The following is a 22,409-nucleotide window of genomic DNA, read 5'->3' on the forward strand; positions in this document are numbered from 1 at the left end:
TCTCTTAGCATAGGCTTCATTTTTTCATCTGTTTTTCGAATAGATTCAACCAAGTCTGTGAGCATATTGATAACCAGTGCTTTGAACTGTGCATCCGATAGGTTGGCTATCTCTTCGTCGCTTAGTTGTATTTTTTCTGGAGCTTTGAAGTGTTCTGTCATTTGGGCCATTTTTTTTTTTTTTTTTGTCTTGGCGCGTCTGTTACTTTAAGGGGCGGAGCCTTAGGTGTTCACCGGGGCGGGGTAATGCTGGTCGCTGCGCTGTGATGCTGTACGTTGGGGCGGGGCCGAGAGGGAGCAATGGCGCCCACTTCACTCTCCTCCGGATTTCAGTCTTTCACTCCGCTACCCACAATCAAACTGGGCCCCTCTGGTGCTGGTTCCCGAGTAAGTGGGCCTGTGCACACTCTAGGCCCCTGTGGGTCTCTCCAACAACCTCTCCTGTGAGGCTGGGAGTCTCTCCTGCCGCCCCAACCCCCAGGGGCGCTTTCAATCAGAGGTTTGAGGCTTTATTTCCCCGAGCTGGAGCCCTGGGTTGCGCAGCGGTCTGCTTCTCTGCCCGCCGTTCGTCCGGTTTATCAGTCTGGATGAATGATTATTTTCTGTTTCCTTGGTGTTGGTCCCCCTTGCTGTTCGATTCTCTGTCAGTTCTGGTTGTGCGAGGAGGCGCAGTGTGTCTACCTACGCCGCCATCTTGGTTCTCCCTTTCTGTTGCAATTTTTCGTATCACAGTACCTTGATTACCAATTTATAACTTTCTCATTTAAGCTGAAATTGATCTTGTATATTATAGGACAAGGAAGTTTCTAAGTTAAATAGAATATACTCTTACATAAGCTCTGCAGGTTGGTTTAACTCACTGGGAAAGTCTTTAGCCTAAACTGGTCTTCCTAGAGCCCCTGGATTTTTTCCTTAATAATAAAAACAGCAGAGAAATGAACATCTGTGAGGAGTAAAATGCCACTAACAGCAGAAAATTACCATTACATTTCTCCGTCGTGAAGAAAGCACGTTCCCAGTGGAGATGCTTCTTTAAGTTATTTATTCAGCAGGTGTTTCTCAAATCACAGTGTGAGGGCTTATGGCGGTAAGAATACCCCTGAAGACTTTCTTTTAAACAATATTGTTAAGAAAACTATTCCTATCACATTTTATAGTATATGAGGGTTTTTTGGGGGGTTTTTTTGCTTACAAAATAATGCAGTTGAGTGGAAAATTTGAATACAGTTTGAAAACAACCAAGTAAAGAGACTTAGTACCATTTCTATACAATATATAATATTTAGTAATTATATCCAGATTTTCTTTTACAAAGAACTCTTGGAAAACATTGGGGAATGTTAGTCATAGTATAAATTTAAAAACTAGGAAATTACCCACAGGCCAATGACATTTTAGAAGTAGAGTTTGGGGGAGAAAGAGTTAAAATAACATCCCATGTTTTCAGACAGTGATACCTACACTGCTGCTCTGGGTCTAGAACTTGAGAAGTGCCTGGCAAACTCTTGATATGGGGCATAGTTTGAATCTACTGCCCTCTAGTGGCTACTCTTTTAACATAGTCTTAACCTTACTAAGAAAAAGAATTTAAATGTACCAGATGTCTAAAGCTTTTGTCATTCATTCTTTGCACTTTTTTGCCTACTAGGTATCAGTCTTAAAGTTGTTAGAGATTATTTACTCTTGAAATCTGAGAAGCTTCCTGGCTGGTGTGGCTCAGTAGACTAAGCACTGGCCTGCGAACCAAAGGGTGGCAGGTTCAATTCCCAGTCTAGTGCACCTGCCTGGGTTGCAGGTCAAGTCCCCAGTAGGGGGTGCTCGAAAGGCAACCACACATTGATGTTTCTCTCCCTCTTTTTCTCCTGCCCTTCCCCTCTCTCTAAAAATAAATAAATAAAATCTTAAAAAAGAATTAAAATAAAAAAGAAGTCTGAGAAACTAACTTGTCTTAAAGTCAGCAATGTTAGGTCTACTTACTGTACACGCATTCTGTAAATTGAGGGCCCCTTTTCATTTACCTTGCTAGATTGATTGCAGGCTGGAATGCAGACATAAAGAACGATGTCTGTTTTTTCTCTGCACATTTGCCAAGTACAAGTTGTGCTTTAAAAAAAAAACAAAAACAAAGATAAGACCAAAGGGTTTTAATTTCCTTTATTTGATACAATTATAGTAGTCTTAAAGGGTAAATGAAATTTTAAAAATCTTTTGGGATTTCTAATCTGACAAGATGGCATAGACCTGTTTCTCCCTGCTAAGTACAACTGTAAACCCTGGGAACCAAGAGGCAACCAAAGGAGAACATTGGCAGGGGTAAGAAGAACACAAATTAGTTTGGAGCCCCAAACCAACTGACTGAAGGACCAACACAGAGGTAGGGGTGGGTGTCTTATATCCTACCAACAGAATCAAGTGACCAGGACCAGTGCCCTGACCTGAAACCTAGCAACAAGAAAGGGCCCAGGTAGACTCCTTTCTCCCCAGGATTGACCTGTTGTCTATCCAATATCATCAGGCTAACCCAGCACCCAGAAAGAGGGAATTGTTAGGAGACCCATAACAGTAAGTGGCCATGGGAAATGGCCTGAGACTCCCATCCCCTGCTAAGCCAGACTTTGGTGGCCAGGAGGCACAAGCAAGGGGATTCTGCCAATACATGTACAGCGACCTGGCTTGGGAAGTGCCTTTGTCCCCATAGGCCTGAGACCGTCCTCCCCTACCTACATTCTCTGGGACACCTGGAAAAGGGGATTCCCACCTAAATAAGCAGTCCAGCCTGGGAAGCCTCCACCTCCCACGGGGTATGGGATCTCTCACCCCCACCAAGAGACTCCCATGGGCCAGGCAGGTCCTCAGGCAGCCCCAGCAGGACCTGTGGGAGCCTCAACTGTAGCATACAAACCAGGCAGACCAAAATAAACAGCACAGGCTCTGAACATTACACTGTCCCTGGAACCACGGCCCACCAAAGTAGGCCATGGCCTGCGTGCCAAACCTAAAGAGGGTGTTTGTGGGCTAGAGTAAAGGACCCAAACTCTCTCAATGTAATATTCTCTAAACACAGTAGACAAAATGCTCAGGATACAACCAAAGATCCCCTATCTTGGCACCAAGAACTAAAAACCACAACTTGAATGAAAAAGCGGTCACAGACACCAACGTGATGAATTAAATGTTGGCATTACCTGACAAGGATTTTAAAGCAACCACCACGAAAATGATTCAACAGTCAATTACCAATTCTCATGAAGCAAATGAAAAAATGGAAAACCTCAGTGAAGAAATAAATACAAGTTATAACAAGAAGCAAATGGAATTGATAGAATTGAAAACTGATAAATTTTAAATACTTCAAGCTAAATTCCTTATAAGAAAAATTGCCATGCCACATTAAAATTTTTTGATACATATTCTAGTTTGTCCTCAAGAAAAGGGATGAATGTCACTTTTTTCAAGACCCTTAATCAACACTAGTATGATTTTTAAGAATTTTTCTAATAATATAGGCAGAAAAAGTAGTTTCTCGTTTCAGTACGCATTTCTCTGATTTTTAGTGAAAAGAAACACTGTTTTCTTGGACATGATTTTTCTACACCTGCTAGCCTCTGACCTTGGGCAAGTTGCTCCATTTCAGTTTGCTCGGTTCCCTGATCTGTAGAAAGAGAATGGTCATCTTGCCTGTTCCCAGGTAGTCATGAGGCTTGAGGGAGGCGCCAGGGTTTAGTACACTTGGTGAGGGCTAGCTGCCATCGCTGCTGCTGCTGTTACAACGAGTACTGCCACCGGGGTTGTTTCTGGACTTCCATCCACTTCTTGACTGAATTCCTTTCAGGAAGACATCAAGCTTATGAAAGAAAATTGTTAGGCAATTCTGTCAGAGAAGGTTTCTGTAGGAGAATCTAGTTGTGACTATAGCTAATGCAGTAGTTCTCAACTGAAGGCGATTTTGTCCCCCAGGGGATAATGGGTATTGTTGGGAGTCGCCACACGGTGGAGGGCAGTGCTTCTGGTGTCCAGTGTGTAGACGGCAAAGGTAACGCCAAACATGCTACAGTGTGCAGGACACAAGAATATTCCGGCCCCAAATGTCACTAGTTCTAGTCTTCCCATACCATCTCATTCGTTCATTACTTTTCATACTTCAAGACATCATTTCTGCCTTTTATCTTACAGATTAAAAAAAAAATTAATCACTATATTTCCAAATTCAAATTCCAAGATTTCTCTAAGGGCTCTTAAGACTGAAAAGTAAATTTCTATTTACTTTTATATTTAAGTCATTTATATATATGGATTGTCAGGGTGGCTGGTAGGGCATACATCCCGGCCTCTTCCACCTCAAACTCAAAGAAATGACCAGGCAAATTATATCTTGTGTCTATATCTGTATGTTTATTTCTCTACCTTCTCTGTCTCCCTCTCCCTCTCCATCTCTATCCTTGTCTCTCTACCTGTCTCTGTCTCCATCTGTCTCTATCTCTATCTCTATCTATCTCTATCTCTATCTCTATATCTACATCTCCGTGTATCTATATCTCCCTGTGTCTCCTGGAAAAGAAGAAGGGGTTATCACTATGAACCAGAAATTCAGAGTCTCATTGAAAGGCCGTGTCTGTCAGAAGAGGCTAAGTTATACTGTGGTAAAAAAACAAACCCCAAATCTAAGGGATTTATTTGTTTATTTATTTATTTAATCCTCACCTGAGGACATGCTTATTGATTTTAGAGAGAGGGGAAGGGAGACGGAAAGAAAGGGAGAGAAACATCAATCAGTTGCCCCTTGTAGGTACCCTGACCAGGGAGTGAACCCACAATCTAGGCACATGCCCTTCCCAGGAACTGAACCCATGACCCTTCCATTTATAGGATGATGTTCCAACCAACTGAGCCACATTGGCTGGGACATTTGAGCAATTTAAAAGTGTACAGTTTATTTCTCACTCATCCTGCATGTTCGTTTTGGGCTGTCAGGATGGCCAGTAACCCAGGGACCATCTCAAATGTTGCCATTGCCATGGAGAGGTGAAAAGAGAACTCCAGAGGGTTTCGCATCAGCAGTTAAATGATCCCTCCTGGAAGTGACAGGCATCAGACGTCACTTCTACTCAGAGCCCATTGCTCAGAACTGTTTACCTGGCCCCGCTTCCACCGTGCAGCCGGGAGGTGCAATGTTGTCAGTGGCCTGAAGAGGAGACACTTGGAAATAGTTGTCATATAGCTTTCCTGACTCCCTCAAAGGCCCAGGTATAGGCATCTGATGAAAGGAAAAAACCACAGCTGGAAGTGAGGGAAGAACCACGGAAGGTGGGAGCTGCTCCTGGAGATATGAGGAGCAGAAGGGACCCTGCACAAAACACTAATTTATTGGAGCGCCGTGATAGGAATAGCCTGGGGGAACTGATATCCACTCACATCCCAGAGATAGAAGAACTAGAAGTGCTATATTTTAAGATTTAGATATTTTTGATGTTTAAAAAATATTTAATGGGCTGTGGAAATTACATGAAGTCTTCTTTATAAGGTCCCGTGTTCAAAACCATGGTGCCTAGTACAGCGCCTGTTACATATTATGTGCTCAGGAAATACTGAATTGAATAATAGCTCTAACTTTACCACAGGAAAAAGCAAACACTGGTTTTTAAAATATCATCATCACCATCACCACCATCATCATCCTATTATCCTATCTCATGGTTAAGGTTGGCTTTGGAAATAAGTTAGTGTCCTGACCCCTGGTGAAGTCACTTTAAGGAAGTTTTCCTGCCCAGCAAGTGGCCAAGATCCAAAAAAAAGGCCTGAGAATTTAGACCCTGACTTCCTTGTTTTTTAGCAGAGTCCTCATTTTTCTTTGCAACTTCCTTGATCCACACCCCATGCCAGCCCCTCTCACCCTCTCCGCTTTGTGAAAAGATGTCCTTGGTCCGTCCTCCAGACCCAGCTTTCCTGTTAGTGGCTTCTGTCTGCACTGGGTCTCTGGAGATGCTAGAAGTGCGGAGTGGGCTCTGGACCCAGACCTGCCTGGGTCAAAATCTGCCACGTACTGTATGACTTTGGGGAAGCCTCATTTGCAAAATTTGAATAATGCTTGTCCCTACATCCTAAGGCACCGTGGTGAGTATTAAGTGAGGTGATGCTTAGAATGTTCTCCGGAGGGTGCCTGGCAGTGTGTGAGTACCTGATTGCCCTGCCATTAGCACCGTCCCCCTCCAGTCTCCACCCACATTCAGCTCCAGGACTTCTCCCAGGAGGAGCCTCCATGTCTCTACCCAGCTTTGCCAACAAGGATGTGGTCTCCTTGACATTAGTTTGTTTTGTTTCAAGCCAATCCCCCAACACTCCAGAGTCCCAGGATATCATTTTTAGGGCTGGCTCAGTCTCAGGTTATTTCTAGCTTTTAACCCACATAGCTTCAAAAAGCATTTGCTAGCTCTGTCTCCTTCTGGTTTTCTTCTCTGTAAAACAGGAAAGATACTTTTTTGTCCCTAATTCCCAGGGATTTGGAGGTTTTCTCTTCCTTGATTCTATATTTTGTGCCATCTCATCAGCTTGTGTGTGTCCTTAAAGTCACCCTCAGTCCTTGTTGGGGAAAGATAAAGGTATAAATAAATACAGAAATACATAAATAAAATAAAGAGTAGTTATGAAAGCAATGGAAAAAATTCAAAACCATACATATACAAGATATTTTTAGCTGGTAGGTGTTATCAGGGGCAGATGTTGGAAAACCCACCTTGTGATTATGTCTGTTGACCTTAGAAATGTTCAAATTGTAGACTTTGTGTGATATCTCCAGAAAACAGGATACAAGAAAAATGTGGAGGAGGTAAACTTGCTTTGATCCTTTAAAGATAGAAGTTCTGAAATAGTTAAGTAACAAAGCTAAGAATATACTTTAAAAAATATTTTCTTATTTTTAAAGAGAGGAAAGGGAGGGAGGAAAGGAGGGAGAGAAACATTGATGTGACAGAGAGACATAGATCGGTTGCCTCTCCTACATGCCCTGACCCAGGACCGAGCCCACAACCCAGGCATGTGCCCTGACTGGGAATTGAACCTGTGACCTTTCACTCTGCTGGATGCCCAACCAACTGAGCCACACTGGTCAGGACTAAGAATATACTTTCAACACATGTGGCCACAAGTTGTTAAATGGAAGAATTAACATAGAGATCACACTAAATCTCTCAGCCTCAGGAAGTGGTCACTGCAAAGGGCACACACAGAAATGATTACAAAAGGAGTTTAAGTCACCTACAAATAGTAAGCGTGATAGTGCGTTTGCTCCCTGGTCAGGGTGCGGGTGGGAGGCAATCGAACAATGTTTTTCTCTCACATCGATGTTTCTCCCTCCCTTTCCCTCTAAAGTCTATAAACATATCTTCAGGCGAGGATTTTTAAAAAATCGAGGGTAAGAAAGTTTTCATTTCAGCTCCCTCCTGCAAGATGGCAGCAGCCGAAGGAGAAGAGTGTCTGCCGCCGGGCCTCCCCGAGCTGTTCGATACCTGCCAGCGGCTTCTGGACGAAGTGGACGTAGCGGCAGAACCCCCCGGTTCCCGGGTAGTGCAAGAGAAGGTGTCTAAAGGACTACACCTCCTGAAGCAGTCTGCCGAGATGTTATTGCAGCTTGACTTGTTCAGCCACAATGAAGACTTGGAAGAGATTGCTTCCTCTGACCTGAAGTACCTGATGGTGCCAGCACTTCAAGGAGCGCTCGCTCTGAAACAAGTCAGCCCCAGCAAGCGGCTAGATGATTTGCAGTGGGCTCGAGAACACTTTCTAATCTACTTAACTCAGTGCCAACACTATCATGTGGCAGAGTTTGAGTTGCCTAAAACCAAGAACAACTCAGCTGAAAATAACACAGCTGGTTCTCCCATGGCCCATCCTAACCTCATTGCTGTGGCATCTCAAAGACAGGCTAAAATAGAGAGATACAAGCAGAAGAAGGAGATGGAGCATAGGTTGTCTGCAACAAAAGCTGCCATGGAGAGTGGGGAAGCAGACGACGAGCATATTCGTGAGTATTACCTCCTGCACCTGTGGAGGTGGATTGCCATCAGCTTAGAAGAGATCGACAGCATTGACCAGGAGATCAAGATCCTGAGGGAAAAAGATGCCTCCAAAGAGACATCAGCTTCTGGCTCAACTCCTTAGGCTAGGCCTCCAATGAAACCCTTTATTCTCACTCGGAATGCCGCCCAAGCCAAAGTATTTGGAGCTGGTTATCCAAGTCTGGCGTCTATGACAGTGAATGACTGGTATGATCAGCATCGGAAGGTGGGAGCTTTACCAGATCAGGGAATACCCAAGACAACCTCAGAGGTCAGGAGAGGAGCTCAGCAACACAAAGAGCAAGAACAAAAGGAGGAAGAGGATGATGAGGAAGCACTCCAGCGAGCTTGGGAGTGGGATGACTGGAAGGATACCCATCCTAGGGGCTATGGCAACCGACAGAACATGGGTTAGTCTTCCCACAAGACTAAGGGATGACGGGGTGCACCTCTTCCCCCCGAAGAAAAGCTGTGCTGTCTTCCCAGTACCTGGGTTCGGGTTTTAGCTCTGTACCACGTGGCAAAGACGCTTAATCTTGCTTTGCATTCAAATAAAGTGGCAAGCAATGAAGTGTGTATTTGTAGCCTAGATGATGAACCAGTGAGTCTTGTTTTGGCATTCTCCCAATCATGTATTTCAGTTTCTTCGGTGGAAAGAAAAGAGTACTGAGAAGTGGGCTCCGTACAAGCAATGGCTGTACGAATTCGCCTTCAAAAGTAAAGTCCTTTGTACTACAGGAGCCTGTGCAGGAAAAAAGAAAGTTTTAATTTCAGACCATCCTATGTGGTTACTTTGGTCTCTGAGTTTGTAAGGCCACCACACAGGCCTTCCCTGAGCTTGTCAGGTTTAGTATGTACTCCCCTTTCTCGTCCACACCTGTTTGGTTGCAGATCCCTTTGAGAATCTGACGAAGGAGTGAAGGCTTTCCTCCAAAAAAAGGGGGACTTTAAATGTGGTGTGTGGTTTCAGGGGACCCCCCCCCAAATCCTAGACCTAGAATTTAACATTTAAAGGAAAAAAAGAAGCATGACAGGAAGAGGTGGTTGCTCCTTGGGGGTTGGGCACCTGTGCCCTCCCTCCTTTAATCAAAAGAGGAAGCTGCCTGCTCCTACAGCTGGATCAATTAAATTCTTGCCAAACAATATAGAGTGAGAAAAAAAAGAATCTAGCATCTCTTGCTGGGGGAAATTGTGCTCTTTCACGGGATCACAAGGAAAGTATTCCAGGAACCCTCACGTGGGAGGTTGTGCCATGGTAAGGTTTATTTGGGGTAGAAGTAGAAGGCTGCCCCCAGATTCCCAATGTCTCGTCTCCATTTTTCCTATCATGGGAAAAGCCCAACTTTGTCTTCATCAGGCCCAGAAATAGGGCCAATGTCCAGAGATTCTGTGCCATGACAAAGTTTAGTCCATATCAAAGCTCATTAGTCCAGTTCCCACTGTCCTCCAGCTGGCTGGCACTGCTGCATTCGGTACCCAGGCTTGGCCTGGAGCCTGCTTGATGTTCGCGTAGCTCCTGGCCATGCAGCTGTGAGGGCCACATGGTCACTGAGGAGAGAAAACACGTGAACAAGTGGGGCAAGAGCTTGTTACGGAGAGAAAGGGAGAGCGCGAGAGAGCGCTTCTTTGTTAGGCGGATTACATTATCTTCTACTTGGGAAGGACCAGGTGCTTCTTCAAACTAACCAATCAACCTTTCAAGCTTTCATGGGCTTTTGATGGGTCCACCCCCTAACCAATCTATTTCCTAGATCTTCCAGGGTTCTGTGTCTCTCATCCAATCCGATTCTTTCCCCGGGCTACACAGACAGGCCTTTATGGTCACCGTCTTGACTTCTGTGCATGTACTTACCACCCCCTGCTTCCCCCTACAATCCGAGACCAGAGGCCAGGCTGTTCCCTCCATGGGGGAAGGGAGGGGTGTTAATCCCCTTGGTGGGGCAATGCTGTGATTCCCCTGGAGTGTGTGAAGCTGTAGCTTTCTGATTAATAAGCAGGCATATGCTCCCTCGTTGATTATGCTTAATAAAGTCTGATTCCCTTTGCTTCCTTCCTTTATTAATGTTCAGCTACTTACGCTAACACTTCCACTCAGTCTCCTGTATGTCTTCGCATGACTTTAACCTGCAGGCCAGTTTTGTTTGCTCAGTGTCTGCCACATCCTGTACTCTCACTGTCTTAGAGTGATTTGTGATTGTACAAGAACATTGCAGTTGTGGCCTGACACAGGTGTACCCCAAGAATTCCACCACAGAAGCTGCACTTGCTGCAGGTGTCCATCTGCTGTTTCTGTCACCTAATTGTGCATACCAGTGCCAGTTTACATTTTGTGACTGGCATAGAAAGATGTGCTGGTATATCAGACAAGAACCGGCATTCAGAAGCAGGATCTTGTTCAATTTTGCATGAGATGTTGCCTGTTGACTTGGAAAACTTGAAGTGTTTGAAAGCAGGGATGGAAAAAACAACCCCAGGGATTCTATATATTCAGACTCCTTGGCAGTTTGTTTGCTGAAAAGCGGGCTGTGTGCTGCGGTGAAATAAAGCTTTTGCCCTGCCCAGGAAATTTTGGTGGAGTCCAGGCAGCAGGAAGCCTGGCAACATTCCACAGTGATCAGCTAAGGGAAAAACAAAAATCCTAACCCCAAATGCCCTTTCCCTCTCCCAGGAGATAGTATTGCCTTCACGGAGGAAAGCTGTACCTTAATGCCCAACGCTCGGTCTCATAAACCACAGTACTGTGATTGTGTTTCTATTTCTTACTCTCCTTTATCAGTCGGTTCTCTAATCTCCCCTTTGATTCCTCAAAATTAAGAAATTAGGCTTTTATACAAGTGGCACATTTTTCAATTTCTTAGAAAGGGTAAAAAGATTATATGGGGCCGACAGCAACATAGGAATGTAAGTGCTTGAACTCTACCAAGTTTGTGATCAGACAGAAGTGGGCCCAGCATGGTAGGGCTGACGGCTCGGCCTGGTGACCTTCGTTTCTCTGTTGAGTGGGCAGAAAGTACAGCCTTTGGGGCTTGAGGGGCTTTATCATTTTTTATGTAGTGTCCACAGACATGTTAAAGAACTCTGAGCCTCAGTTTTTCCCTCTGTTTTATGGGGATAACAATACCTGCCCCATGGAACTGGATACACACCAGGTGTCACAAATGACAGTCCCCACCTCCACACTGTGTGTCAGGTGTAGTGGTCCATAATGTGTTGGGTTATGAATTGTGCCGTCTTCCTCCCTGTTGAAAAGTAGAACATTTGCTTGTCTCTTTTCTTTTATCATATATCAAATAGTTGTGAAGCTTAAGAAGCACTTACCACTTTTCTGTATTACTGTTGAGGAAGCAGATTATCTGCAATAAATGCCCTCTGTCCATTTCCACACTTCCCAGTCAGGCACGTGGTTTTGATAAACGACTTCCTAAGTCCTGAAGGGATTAGGTCTAAGCCTAAAAGAAACCAAACAATTGAATGTTGATGGATGTAGAACAGAGGCCCACAGTGTTGTCCCAGGAGTTGGAGAGGTTCCTGGCATCTGCTTCTGGCCCTGGACAAATTCAACATCACCGTTTCACTGCAGAAGGATGGGAAGGTTGGCTTTCCTGGCCATCTTGCCTGCCCATGATTTGCTGATCAGTTAAGACAGCAATATTCCTCCTTTACATGCCCTATTTTTGTTTCTGTGCGTCCAGGGCATGTGAATGGAGCATCCCGGAGGTGGGGAAGGTGCAGAGTGGAGGCAGTGATGGCTGCCAGCCCTCTGTCACCACCTTGTCTACTAGAGTGACATGTATTGTATCTTTCCACTAAAAAAACTTGCTTTTAGCACCTGAGAGTGAGCGGCCTTGTAACCTTTGCCTGTAGTTTTCTACCTTAAGTTCTCATCGTGTTCTTGAACACACTGGCTTAGAAATCAATTGTCGGGCTGCCATGGGTCAGGACAGTGCCCACTGCTCCACTTGGAGCCCCTCAGAGCTCCGCCTCTTCTCAGTCGGCCTTGGCCTGGGTCCCTTTCCTGTGCTGAGCTGAGGGCAACTCTTGCCCAGATTCAGTTGTGTTTGAATTTTGATTCAAACTTGGTACAGTGATGTTACTTTTTTTTTAACCCAGAAATATGGTATAAACTTGTAACTTCTGAAAATAGTACCCATCCCAGTTATTCAAAGCAGTTTCATAAGTTACAGAATCCTGTTTTTTGGGATGTTCCTGATTTGGCAAGTTGCAAACCCTAGAGTTAATTTAACATTGCTGAAAAAGAGGTGCTCCTTAGATTTCCTTTTTGAGGACATAGCCCTTCTTTGCTAGACTTCAGGATTCATGCTTCCTAGAATTCATCGGTGATTTCAGGCAATGAGCTATAGAGAATAACCCAAAGTATGTCTTGGTTCTTTTTATAGTCTAAGTGCAACTAGTCTTCGGGCGAGGTCCCCACTTTGGTATGTGTATGACAGTTATGCTACTTGTGATAAAGACATGAGTCACCTTTTTCTTTCAAAAATAGCTAGAAGGGTGTGAAGTGAACAGTAAAAGTTCTGGGTCTCCATAGTACTCCTTCCTAGATGTAATCAGCATAAATAACTTTTGTGTATCTTTCTAGGTATTTTTCCACACAATTATAAACATATACATACATACTACACACACAAATAGCACATATATCTACGTTTTATTTTTAAAAAGATTTTATTGATTTATTTTTAGAGATGGGAAGGAAGGGAGAAAGAGAGGGAGAGAAGCATCGATGTGCAAGGGAAACGTCAGTCTGTTGCCTCTTGTGCGCCCCCAATTGGGGACCCAGCCTGCAACCACGTGCTCCGACTGAGAATCAAACCTGCGGTTTTTCAGTTGGCGGGACGACGCCCCACTTACTGCGCCGCACCAGTCAGGGCTCTATCTGTTTTCTAGAAATACAAATAGAATTTTACCATATATACCATTTTTTATCTTGCGCTCTTCGCTTTATGCTATACCCAGGCATCTTGCCGAGTTGGTAGGTGTAGCCCTCGTGGTGTTAGTGTTTGCACGGTATTGCATGTCATCATTGAACCGTCATGTACTTAGCATGATGTCTGTTCGTGAACGTTTAGGTTGGTACCACTTTTTTACTCCTTTGGTCTTATAGTAGCTCTCCTTGTACGTATCTCAGCCAGTGCATTTGGTGAGTGAATATTCTCATTAATTGAATTATGTCTTCAAAACTATATTGCTGTATTTTAAATATTAGTTCACATTTATGGTGAGGTAACTAATGACTAAGTAACAAAAGACTTCCCTAAAAATGTGCAAAAAGTATTTATAAGTGATGGCATTGTTATAGAAATCAGTTTAAGTTAGGTTAATCTTATTATTTGCTGAGAATTAATTCATGGTAAAATATGTGTTTTAGAATGTCCAACTTATACACCATGAAGGAATTTAAGGGGGTGGTGTTTTTAATGAGTTGCCATAGTGGCACATAAATCATTGGGGTATACTTCCAGAGGTGGAACAAAGAAGAAGAATTTTTCCTAAGAGGAGGTGAGAAATGTCGGGGGTGGATTTTTCTTTCTAAAACTGTGTTCATAAGTGATTAAATAACGGCTTTAAAAAAAAAATCTCTAAAGAACTAGATGCCTGACTAAACAGTAGAGAGGATGTGGATGTACATGTTTGCACAAAATAGACGACCCATTTTAATTCCATGAAAGGAAAAGCTAAATCTCTTATTTCTCTTTGTGGGCACATCCTTATGGGCAGGTATCTGATTAGCAGCGTCCATGCAAGAAAAAGCTGTCTGTCTTACACGAGATGACCTCCAGTGGCACAGCCCAGCTTACTCCTGAGCGGGCTCCCACTCTGCTACCAACAGTGGCCCAGTGCAGTTGGCCCTTGGTAGCTCCTGCTCCAGGACACGTTTCTCTAACTACGGTTATCCTACACCTTATAACACTCACCTCTGTCCTTCCTCACTGTTGCAGAAAACTCGGGTATTTACTCTTCACCAGCAGTTCTCAACCGGGGCAAATTTGCCCCCAGGGGACATCTGGCAATGTTTGGAGACATTTGGTTGTCACAGCTGTGGATGTACGGGCACTGAGGAGGCAGAGGCAAGCATGTCACTAAACATCCCACACTGCACAGAACAGCTCCTCCCTTCCCGTATGTCGATTTCTGGAGCGCTTTCTCTGTGTAGCTCCCTCCTTCTTCTCCAGGATTCTGCTTCGCAAATTCTAAGCACCTCAAACTCCACTCTCTGTCTCCTCAATGAGGAGACAGCCGTCCCCTGCTTGGATTCCCCCTCCTTCGCTGTGGACCAGAAAGTACCTCTAGGCAGATAGCTGGGGCAATCATAGACATCTCACTGTTTCTGTTTTCTCAGGCATCAAAATCCTTACACTGCCCGTGTTCAATATCGGAGAGCAGTTGTGTCATACATTTGTCTGGTTTTCTAGTTGGTCACAGCAGAAGGGCAAGTCTGGCACCAGTTACTTTATCATTGCTAGAGGCTATTTACCTGGATTTTTTTTTTCTCTCAGTATTTTTCTGTAGTAAGTAAAGACGGGGGCCCTGTCCCCATTTTATAGATTAGATGTCACAGAGTTGCCAAGAGTGAGTAAGAGACTTGAAATCACAAAGCATGTTGGTAGGATGGCAGGAACCATGGATCACATGATCTGACCCTTGCCTCATTAAACTAAATCCCACCTGCAGACATAAGCATACCAGTGTGTGTTACTGGGACCACTGGCAGAGGCCAAAGCAGTGGAACAAGAAAGAAGACAGAAAAAAACTGGTAAAGAAAATGAGGTAGAGGAAAGCTCTACAGCCGTATATTAGGGGAGAAACTTGGGGTAGCTATAATAACCCCAAGAGTTGCCTCAGATACCACTCCATGGTGCCTAATAAGATATTGAACTAATAACCACTATTCACTACCCCCTACCACTGTGCCGAGAGCCTTCCACGTATTATCTCATTTACTCTTCTTTCTCCACCTAAAGGAGAAACTATTATCCTTATTTTACAGATCAAGAAACTGAGGCTCAGGGAGGCAAAGTCGTCTGCCCAGAGAAACAGCTAATACGCTGCAGTGTGGAGACTTGACCTAGATCGGCACAAAGCTCATGCTCTTTCATGATGGTTTCCCATCGGGCCTTGCCACTTCCTGACTCATTTTTGTTGACTTGCCTAATGTTTCGCACCTCATTCCACTCCTTCAGGGGTACCGCTTATTTTCTTCTGACTTTAAAACCAGTACTGCTCCTCGAAGGAGAACCAGAAAATACAGAACATTAGAAGGAAGAAAAATCATCTATACTCTTACTCTTATCTGTCGTTTCCAGTCCCAAACTCAACTTATGAACTGTAATGCTCACCTTTATAACTGCCTAGCCTTCATCACATACAGTAAGTTCTCAATGAACTTCAGGCACCGCAGGAACTACATAAAACATTTAAAACATCACGTAACTGGCTGAGAAGTTACACATTTGGGTGTATGCCTGAAGAACTACTGGATTTCAGTGGATACACAATGAGGACTTGATAGTCTTTCTAAGTGCAGCGGGCATGTGCCAAGTTACGTTTCGTGGTCCTTTCAGCTCTGCTCCATGCTATACCCATAGGCACCCAACAGATACCCTTTGATTGAATGAAAGACCTTCAGAGATGGAAAGTAAATTCAGTGCATTTATTCATCAAATCTTCCCTGAGCACCTACTGTGTGCCAGGCACTATGCTAGCTCCTGGGGTGAGGCATGAGCGAGATGCAGTCTCTGCCCTCTTGGAATTTACCATCCAGTGATAGAAAACCCTAGAAACCGGCCTCTGAAATGTTCCAATTAGAAGACATTCTCCCGCACTGAGATTTTTATGAGGCAAACTCAGAGCTGTTTGTCATGAGGAGGCTTAAAAAGAGCAGTTGTGAGAGACCAGGTGAAGTTCCTAAAATGAAGAAGGGGAAATCTTCCTGCAGCTGTTTGTGCATTGCCCCCTAGCCAGCTGCCTTGCTGTCTCACAGCAGGGAGGTTTCGTCTCTGTCTCCTTTGCTCTCGTTTTCTTTTCATCTCCGGGTTTGATGTCTAAGCTTTAGCTGGGCCTTTGATTTTTAGTGTTCTGGAGAAAGAGGCCAGGGACCACAGAGCCAGGCAGGCCGTACCTGAGAGCCTGACATGTTGTCCTAGATTCGGAGCTGACTGAGAGCTCACGGAGGATTTCAGCAGACTGCACAGGGAGCCTGCTGGGAAGGCAGCTCGCCTGTAGCCCCGTGAAATAAAGAGTTTTCCAATTCTTTGAAATACACAGTTTGCTTGGGTATTGAACGTTATGACAGCAATTTGTAGTCCTTTCAAAAATCTTTTACTATCTAAGTTTTTTCCTTTTTCTTTTATGTATTGATTTGAGAGAGAGGCAGAGAGAGAGAAATACCAACTTGTTTTTTCACTTATTTATTCATTCATTGGTTGATTCTTGTACGTGCCCTGACCAGGAATCAAACCCACAACCTTGGTTTACCAAGATGATACTCTAAGCAACTGAGCCACCCAGCCAGGGCTTTTACTGTCGAAGTTTAGTCAACTGAGAAAATGAAAAGTTACAGGTCCATCAATCACAAATACATTAAATAAGGGGCTTTAAAATTATGTGGAAGTCTGTGACCAACATTTTTTTAACCTCTAAAATATAGTTTGGTAAACACTTTGTTATAACATACTGGATATTGAGGGATAGTGGGTTTAGTTATCTTTTGGAAATAACAACAAATTACCCCCAAACCTAGTGGCTTAAAACAACAAGCACTCATGATCTTACAGTTTCTGGGGATCAGAAATCTAGGGATGGCTTAGCTGGGGCGTTCTGGGCTCAGGGTCTCTCATGAGGTTGCAATCAAGTTGAAGCCTTGGCTAGAGCTAGCGGAGCTGCTCGCAAGAAGGTTCGCTCAAGGGATTCTTGGCTGGAGCCCTCTGTTTTCACACAGGTCTCTCCACAGGCCCACTGGGTGTCATCACACATGGCAGGTGACTTTCCTCAGAGTGAGTCGTGGGGCTGGTAACATTCACTCATCCCACAAGGATTAATGTCCACGTGTGTCCTCACTGAGGATACAGTGCGGGTACCAAGTGTCGTCTCATTGTTTTAATTTGCATTTCTTTGCCAATACAATGCATAAAATTTAGCATTTTAACCACTTTAAAGTACACCGTTCAGTGGCATTAAGTACATTCACATTGTTGTATAGCCATCACCATTATTCATCTCTAGAACTCTCTAGAACTTTTTTTATCCTCCCAAACTGAAACAGTACCCCTTAAAGACTCACTCCCCACTCCCCTCTTCACCAGTCTACTTTCTGCCTCTATGGATAAAGTGCACTGTGCATATATATACATATATGGGCATTTATATACACATATATACATACACACACATAATATATTTATAGGTATTCACCATTCATATTTCTTTACCTATGAATTCTTTGAAAATGTCCTTAGCCTATTCTCCCTATTGGGACATTAGTATTTTTATCATTGAGTAGGAAGAGTACACAGGAAAACAGAGTGAACAGATCAAGGATTTTTAGTTTTTTATTTTTTTAAAGATCTTATTTATTTATTTTTAGAGAGACAGGAAAGGAGGGAGAAAGAGAGAGAGAGAAATATTTATGTGTGAGAAAAACATCAATTCATTGCCTCTCGCATGTGCTCTGACCAGCAATTGAACCAGCAGCCTTTTGGTTTGCAGGCCAACACTCAATCCACTGAGCCATACCAGTCAGGACAAATTTTTAGCTTTTTAAGCATTATTAATAGATCAGTGGTTTTTCTCAGCCTAATCTTGATTCCTGAAAAACTTGCCACCTTTTGCCCCCTCCTGGCTGCTAAATCAGATTCTGTCCTTAGAAATGGGCATGGCAAAAAAAAAAAAAAAAGAAAGAAAAAGAAATGGGCATGGCACTTATTTTCAGCCTTATTGAGGAATAAGTGACATAAAATATTGTAGATATTTAAAGTGTACAACCTGATGATTTGATATACATATATATCGTGAGATAAGTACCAAGATCAAAATAAATAACACACCTATTACTCACATGGTTAATTTTTGTGTGTGTGTGGTAAGAATGGTTAAAGATCAAAAAGTGCCTTTGGCTTACAGTGCTTCTGCAACGATGAAACCAAAACTAGAATAACAAAACTAATAAATCAACAGCATTGATTTGATGTTATGCAGTGTATTGTTTTGGTGAAAGTAACTGGCAACTTACAACATGGATATGACCCTGCAGTGGCAATCAGTCAGTCAATCACCCAAAAAAAAGGAGAAAGAAAGAAAAAGAATGGGCTTGATTGGCAGTTGTAAGGCACTTAGTTTCTGCCTTTTCTATGGATCACCCAAGAGCCTATGTAACCTTGCTTCCTGTTTCTGATTTTAGAAAACAACAGAAAAAGAACTTTCTCATCCCTCTACCACCTGCCTCTGTGCCCCAATACCCCCATCTGTTACGGTGGATGAGTTGTCTTTGCTTCTATTTAGGGCCGTTCCCTCTACTTGTGTGCAATCCCCTCTCTTCTCTCCTCCATCATGGACATCACACCTCCAATTATCTCCTCTCTCCTTATTTCTTCCTTCCTTTTGACAGGCTCATTCTTAGCAACATAAAACATGCTATAATGTCTCCCATCTTAAAAAAAAAAAAGAGAGAAATCCTCCTTTGATTCTATATTGCTCTTCAGCTACTGCCCTACTTCTCTGTTGCTTTCATTTCGTTTCTTTTTATAGCAAAGGGCTGTGAAAGATGAACCCAATTCATTGACACACACTTTCTCCATTCTTCCTACTTTCTCTCCAACCCACTCCAGCCTTTCTCTGAGACTCCCACCCACCTACCCCTCCTGCACCCCCTCCGCACTTACACTCTCCACCACTGCTTTGTTTTGGACTTAGTCAAAGGCCACACTTGGCAGCCAGGGAGGCTGGCAAATGCTGCCCAACGGTGAGTGCATGGAAGGGGAAATCAGATTTGGGGACAGATAGGGAGATGCAAAGGAGAAAAGGGGAACTCCTTCAGAGCTATTGCTTGTAGTAGAATGGAGCAGGAAGTAATGTACCCTCTCCTCTGTGTCACCCAGAACTGAACAATTTCCAGAGAGCCACAGGCCCCTTTGAATAGTCGGAGCCTGGAGGAATAGACCAGAATGCTTGCTTCCTGTAGGCAGCTGGCCCCCAACCTTGACTTTAGAAGATGAAGGTTGCTTTTTAAAAAATTTATTTCATGTAAAGGATCCAATTCTTTATTGGTGATATTCATAAATCTTGCTATTATGTATTTCTGTCCAGGAAGGTAATTTTCTTCTACATCATTGGTCCATTTGTTTTTTTATAAATAAGAACTTGAATTCTACTGCATGAAAATGGTAGAAATACACATTTGTTAGCATATATATATATATATATATATATATATATATGTATTTGTTAACAGATATTTTGCTTTACAACTTGCACCTAAGATACTGGTATATGTAGCTGGTTCATTAGTTGTCATGAGGTTGAATTTTTAAGGGAAAAATATATCCAAGGAACAAATTTATGGCAAAATCTCTAATTTTCTACAATGTGGATTGAAGTTTGAGCCTAACCAATTTTATGTGAAGATACTAAAATTTATATTACCTTTCCAAATCCTAATGTTCAGATTGCATTGTTCAAATCCAAAGGTGTGGGTTAACTACATACTCTAGTCCATATACATACCTTGGCCTCTATGGTCATCAGAGGCCTTAGCTTCCTTTTAGAAACCCCTGGATGGCTTAGTGTGTTGCAAATGGGAATTAAGGCCCTCTTCCCCTGTGGGGTCATTAAGGATGATTTCAATATGGCTGCAGAAATTATACTCGGAGAGGCACGTGAAGTGAAATGATTTATTATGCTCGCAGATCCTAGGCACATGGGAGGACCACCCAGGGAACAGACTCAACCAAGCAGGGGGCTGAGCGGAGAGAGGGAGTACCTGTGGGCAGGTGCCTCTCTTGGGGTCAGGTCCAATTCCCACACAAGCAAAGGCATGAGGAGATTTTATGGTGAATTTGAATGGCCACTTGGTCAGAGGGGTGGGTGAGAAGAGAAACGAGCCATAGCAGGGACCAGCCTACGACACTGGTGCACCTGGTCCCCTGGCAGGTGTTCACGGCCTATTGATGGGGATGTTGAGGCATCAGGAAAATATGAAGTTTTCAAAATAGACAGTACACTTAGCTAAACCATGTGTCTTCCAAAATATTTTATGGGATGTCTCCTGTTATACCCAAAGAGAGGGTGTACTCTTTTTAAAACAAATTAGCAGTTTGAACCTGAAAGAATATTCAGGTAGTGTCAGCTTTTCTTGGCTCCTGTTAATATAAATGTATGGAACCTCACTGACTGATGAGTGTCACCTATCAGCTGCCCTGTGTTGCCCGGAAAAGCAGCGTGTACATACGATCATGGCAACCTGCCTTCGATGTGGAGTGAACTACTGCAGAAATGGGCCATTTTCTGTAGTCGCATCTTTAACTGTGCGTGGGACCCAGCTTGAGGACATGAACAGAATAAAGCAGGTCAATACCACCAGTAGCTATTATTGAACACCCACGGTGTGGCTGCAGGCCCCCAGCCGACATGTCTGGAGCTCGTTACTGGATTCCTCGTTACAACCTCGGCTGGGCTGGTGCGCTTGGCAGCCCACAGTGCAAATGAAAAATACATGAGTCTGACTAGGGAGCGTTTTCCCTTTCTCTCATTCTCCTTAAGGAAAGAAAGTGATTGCTGTGGAGGTTATTTCTGATGTTAATAGGAACACGTTGGCATGGCTCTGCCGGCCAAAGGAGGACAGCCTGGGTTAATATAGTGAGAGGTGATTTAAAATAAGGAACAGTAATGGGAGGCGCTGTGCTGTTACACGCCTCTGGCACTCCTAATTTTCCAGAGCACTGTTGTTTTCATGGTCTTAGCTGCTGCAAGGGACCCGGTTATTATGCATCTGACTACGTGGGAAGCACCATTTGCATTTTCTGGGCCACTGGGGTTTGTGATGTGAGCATCATCGGAGGGATCCCTGAGCCTGGCGGAAGGACGAGGCTGCCTGCAGAGGCCAGCTGGTGCCAAGTGCTTTTCTTTACCATCAGTGGATATGAACTTGGCTGCAGGTTATATTTCTGTACTGTTTAGGTTTTGCTTTTGCTTTAACCTTTGTTGGTCTGGGATCAAGCCATTTAGTATCTTTTGATGATAAAAAATATATAATTAAACTCTTTTAGATGGTAACAAAATATAATGTCTAAGTTCCTGCAGGAGAAAAATCACCTAGTTTTATAAACTTTCTGTAACCACACTCCTCCTTTTCCCATATTAAAATAACTATATGCTATGTTTTTGATAATAGGAAGTTTCATAGGAACATAATTATGGTTTTAGAGCAGAACTAATTTATTTGGACAGTCATTTTTTAAATTTTTATTTATTTATTTTTAGAGAGAGGGGAGGGGAGGGAGAAAGAGAGGACAAGAAACATCAGTGTGTGGTTTCTTCTTGCTCGCCCCCTACTGGACACCTGCCCTGCAACCCAGGCATATGTCCTGACTGGGAATTGAACTGAGGACCTTTTGGTTCACAGGCCGCACTCAATCCACTGAGTCACACCATCCAGGGCTGGACAGTCATTTTTTAAAAGGATTTTTGCCGCCTTGATACCTGTACAAAATTCTGCATTGTCATTGAGGCAGAGTTTGTATAAGGCTGTCCCAAGAGGTGTCATCACCAGTGCCTTGCCACCTTCAAGATCTTGAATTCTGAAGGCCCCTTTTCTTCCCCAGCCAGAGGGTCAGTCTAGCACAGAAGCTGAGAACATGACTCTGGAACCAGACTTCCCTGGGTCTGAATCTGAGCTTCACCACTTACTAGCTTGGGGTCTTGAGCAAGTCGCTTGATCTCTCTGTGCCTCAGTTTCCTCATCTGTAAAATGGGCTGCCTTGTAAGGCAGCTGAAGGAGTTAAATGATTTATGTTAAAGCCTGTGGACAATGCCTAGCACCTAGTAGGTTTCACATAAATGCTGTGGCCTGTGGTGAGTCCATCATTCCACCTCCCCCATCACCCTACTCCTCACCTACATCATGATCTTCCACCCCCTAGTCCCTTCCTTCTCCCACACACCTCTCCCTCTCTTCATTTGCCTCTAATGCCTTCATCAGCCCCCTGATTTCCTTCCTGCATGATCGTGTTAGTTCAGGTCCTGTTAGGGAACAGATAACACAGTCCAACCAGGTAATTTGAGGAAAGCTTAATGAAGAGAATATGTACAAATGTGAGCAGCTGGGGGGAAACTACAAGGGGAGGCACAG

The 22,409-nt window shown here is 43.7% G+C and overlaps 1 protein-coding gene across 4 annotated transcripts in view; it reads left to right on the forward strand.

The window, feature by feature from the left end:
- The window catches only part of SHLD1 (shieldin complex subunit 1), a 69,253-nt gene that overhangs the window by 16,356 nt on the left and 30,488 nt on the right, over positions 1 to 22,409 (forward strand). Inside the window, exon 5 of one of the 4 annotated variants that reach the window (XM_045194591.2) lies at positions 7,429 to 10,262. The exons of the other annotated variants lie outside the window; for them this stretch is intronic. Coding sequence (XP_045050526.2) covers positions 7,429 to 8,153 — 725 coding nt within the window. The 3' untranslated portion in view covers positions 8,154 to 10,262. Of the gene's footprint in view, positions 1 to 7,428; positions 10,263 to 22,409 lie in introns of those variants that run through there. 4 annotated transcript variants of the gene reach the window in all.

This window comes from Desmodus rotundus, chromosome 6, assembly GCF_022682495.2.
Source record: "Desmodus rotundus isolate HL8 chromosome 6, HLdesRot8A.1, whole genome shotgun sequence".
NCBI lineage: Eukaryota > Metazoa > Chordata > Mammalia > Chiroptera > Phyllostomidae > Desmodus > Desmodus rotundus.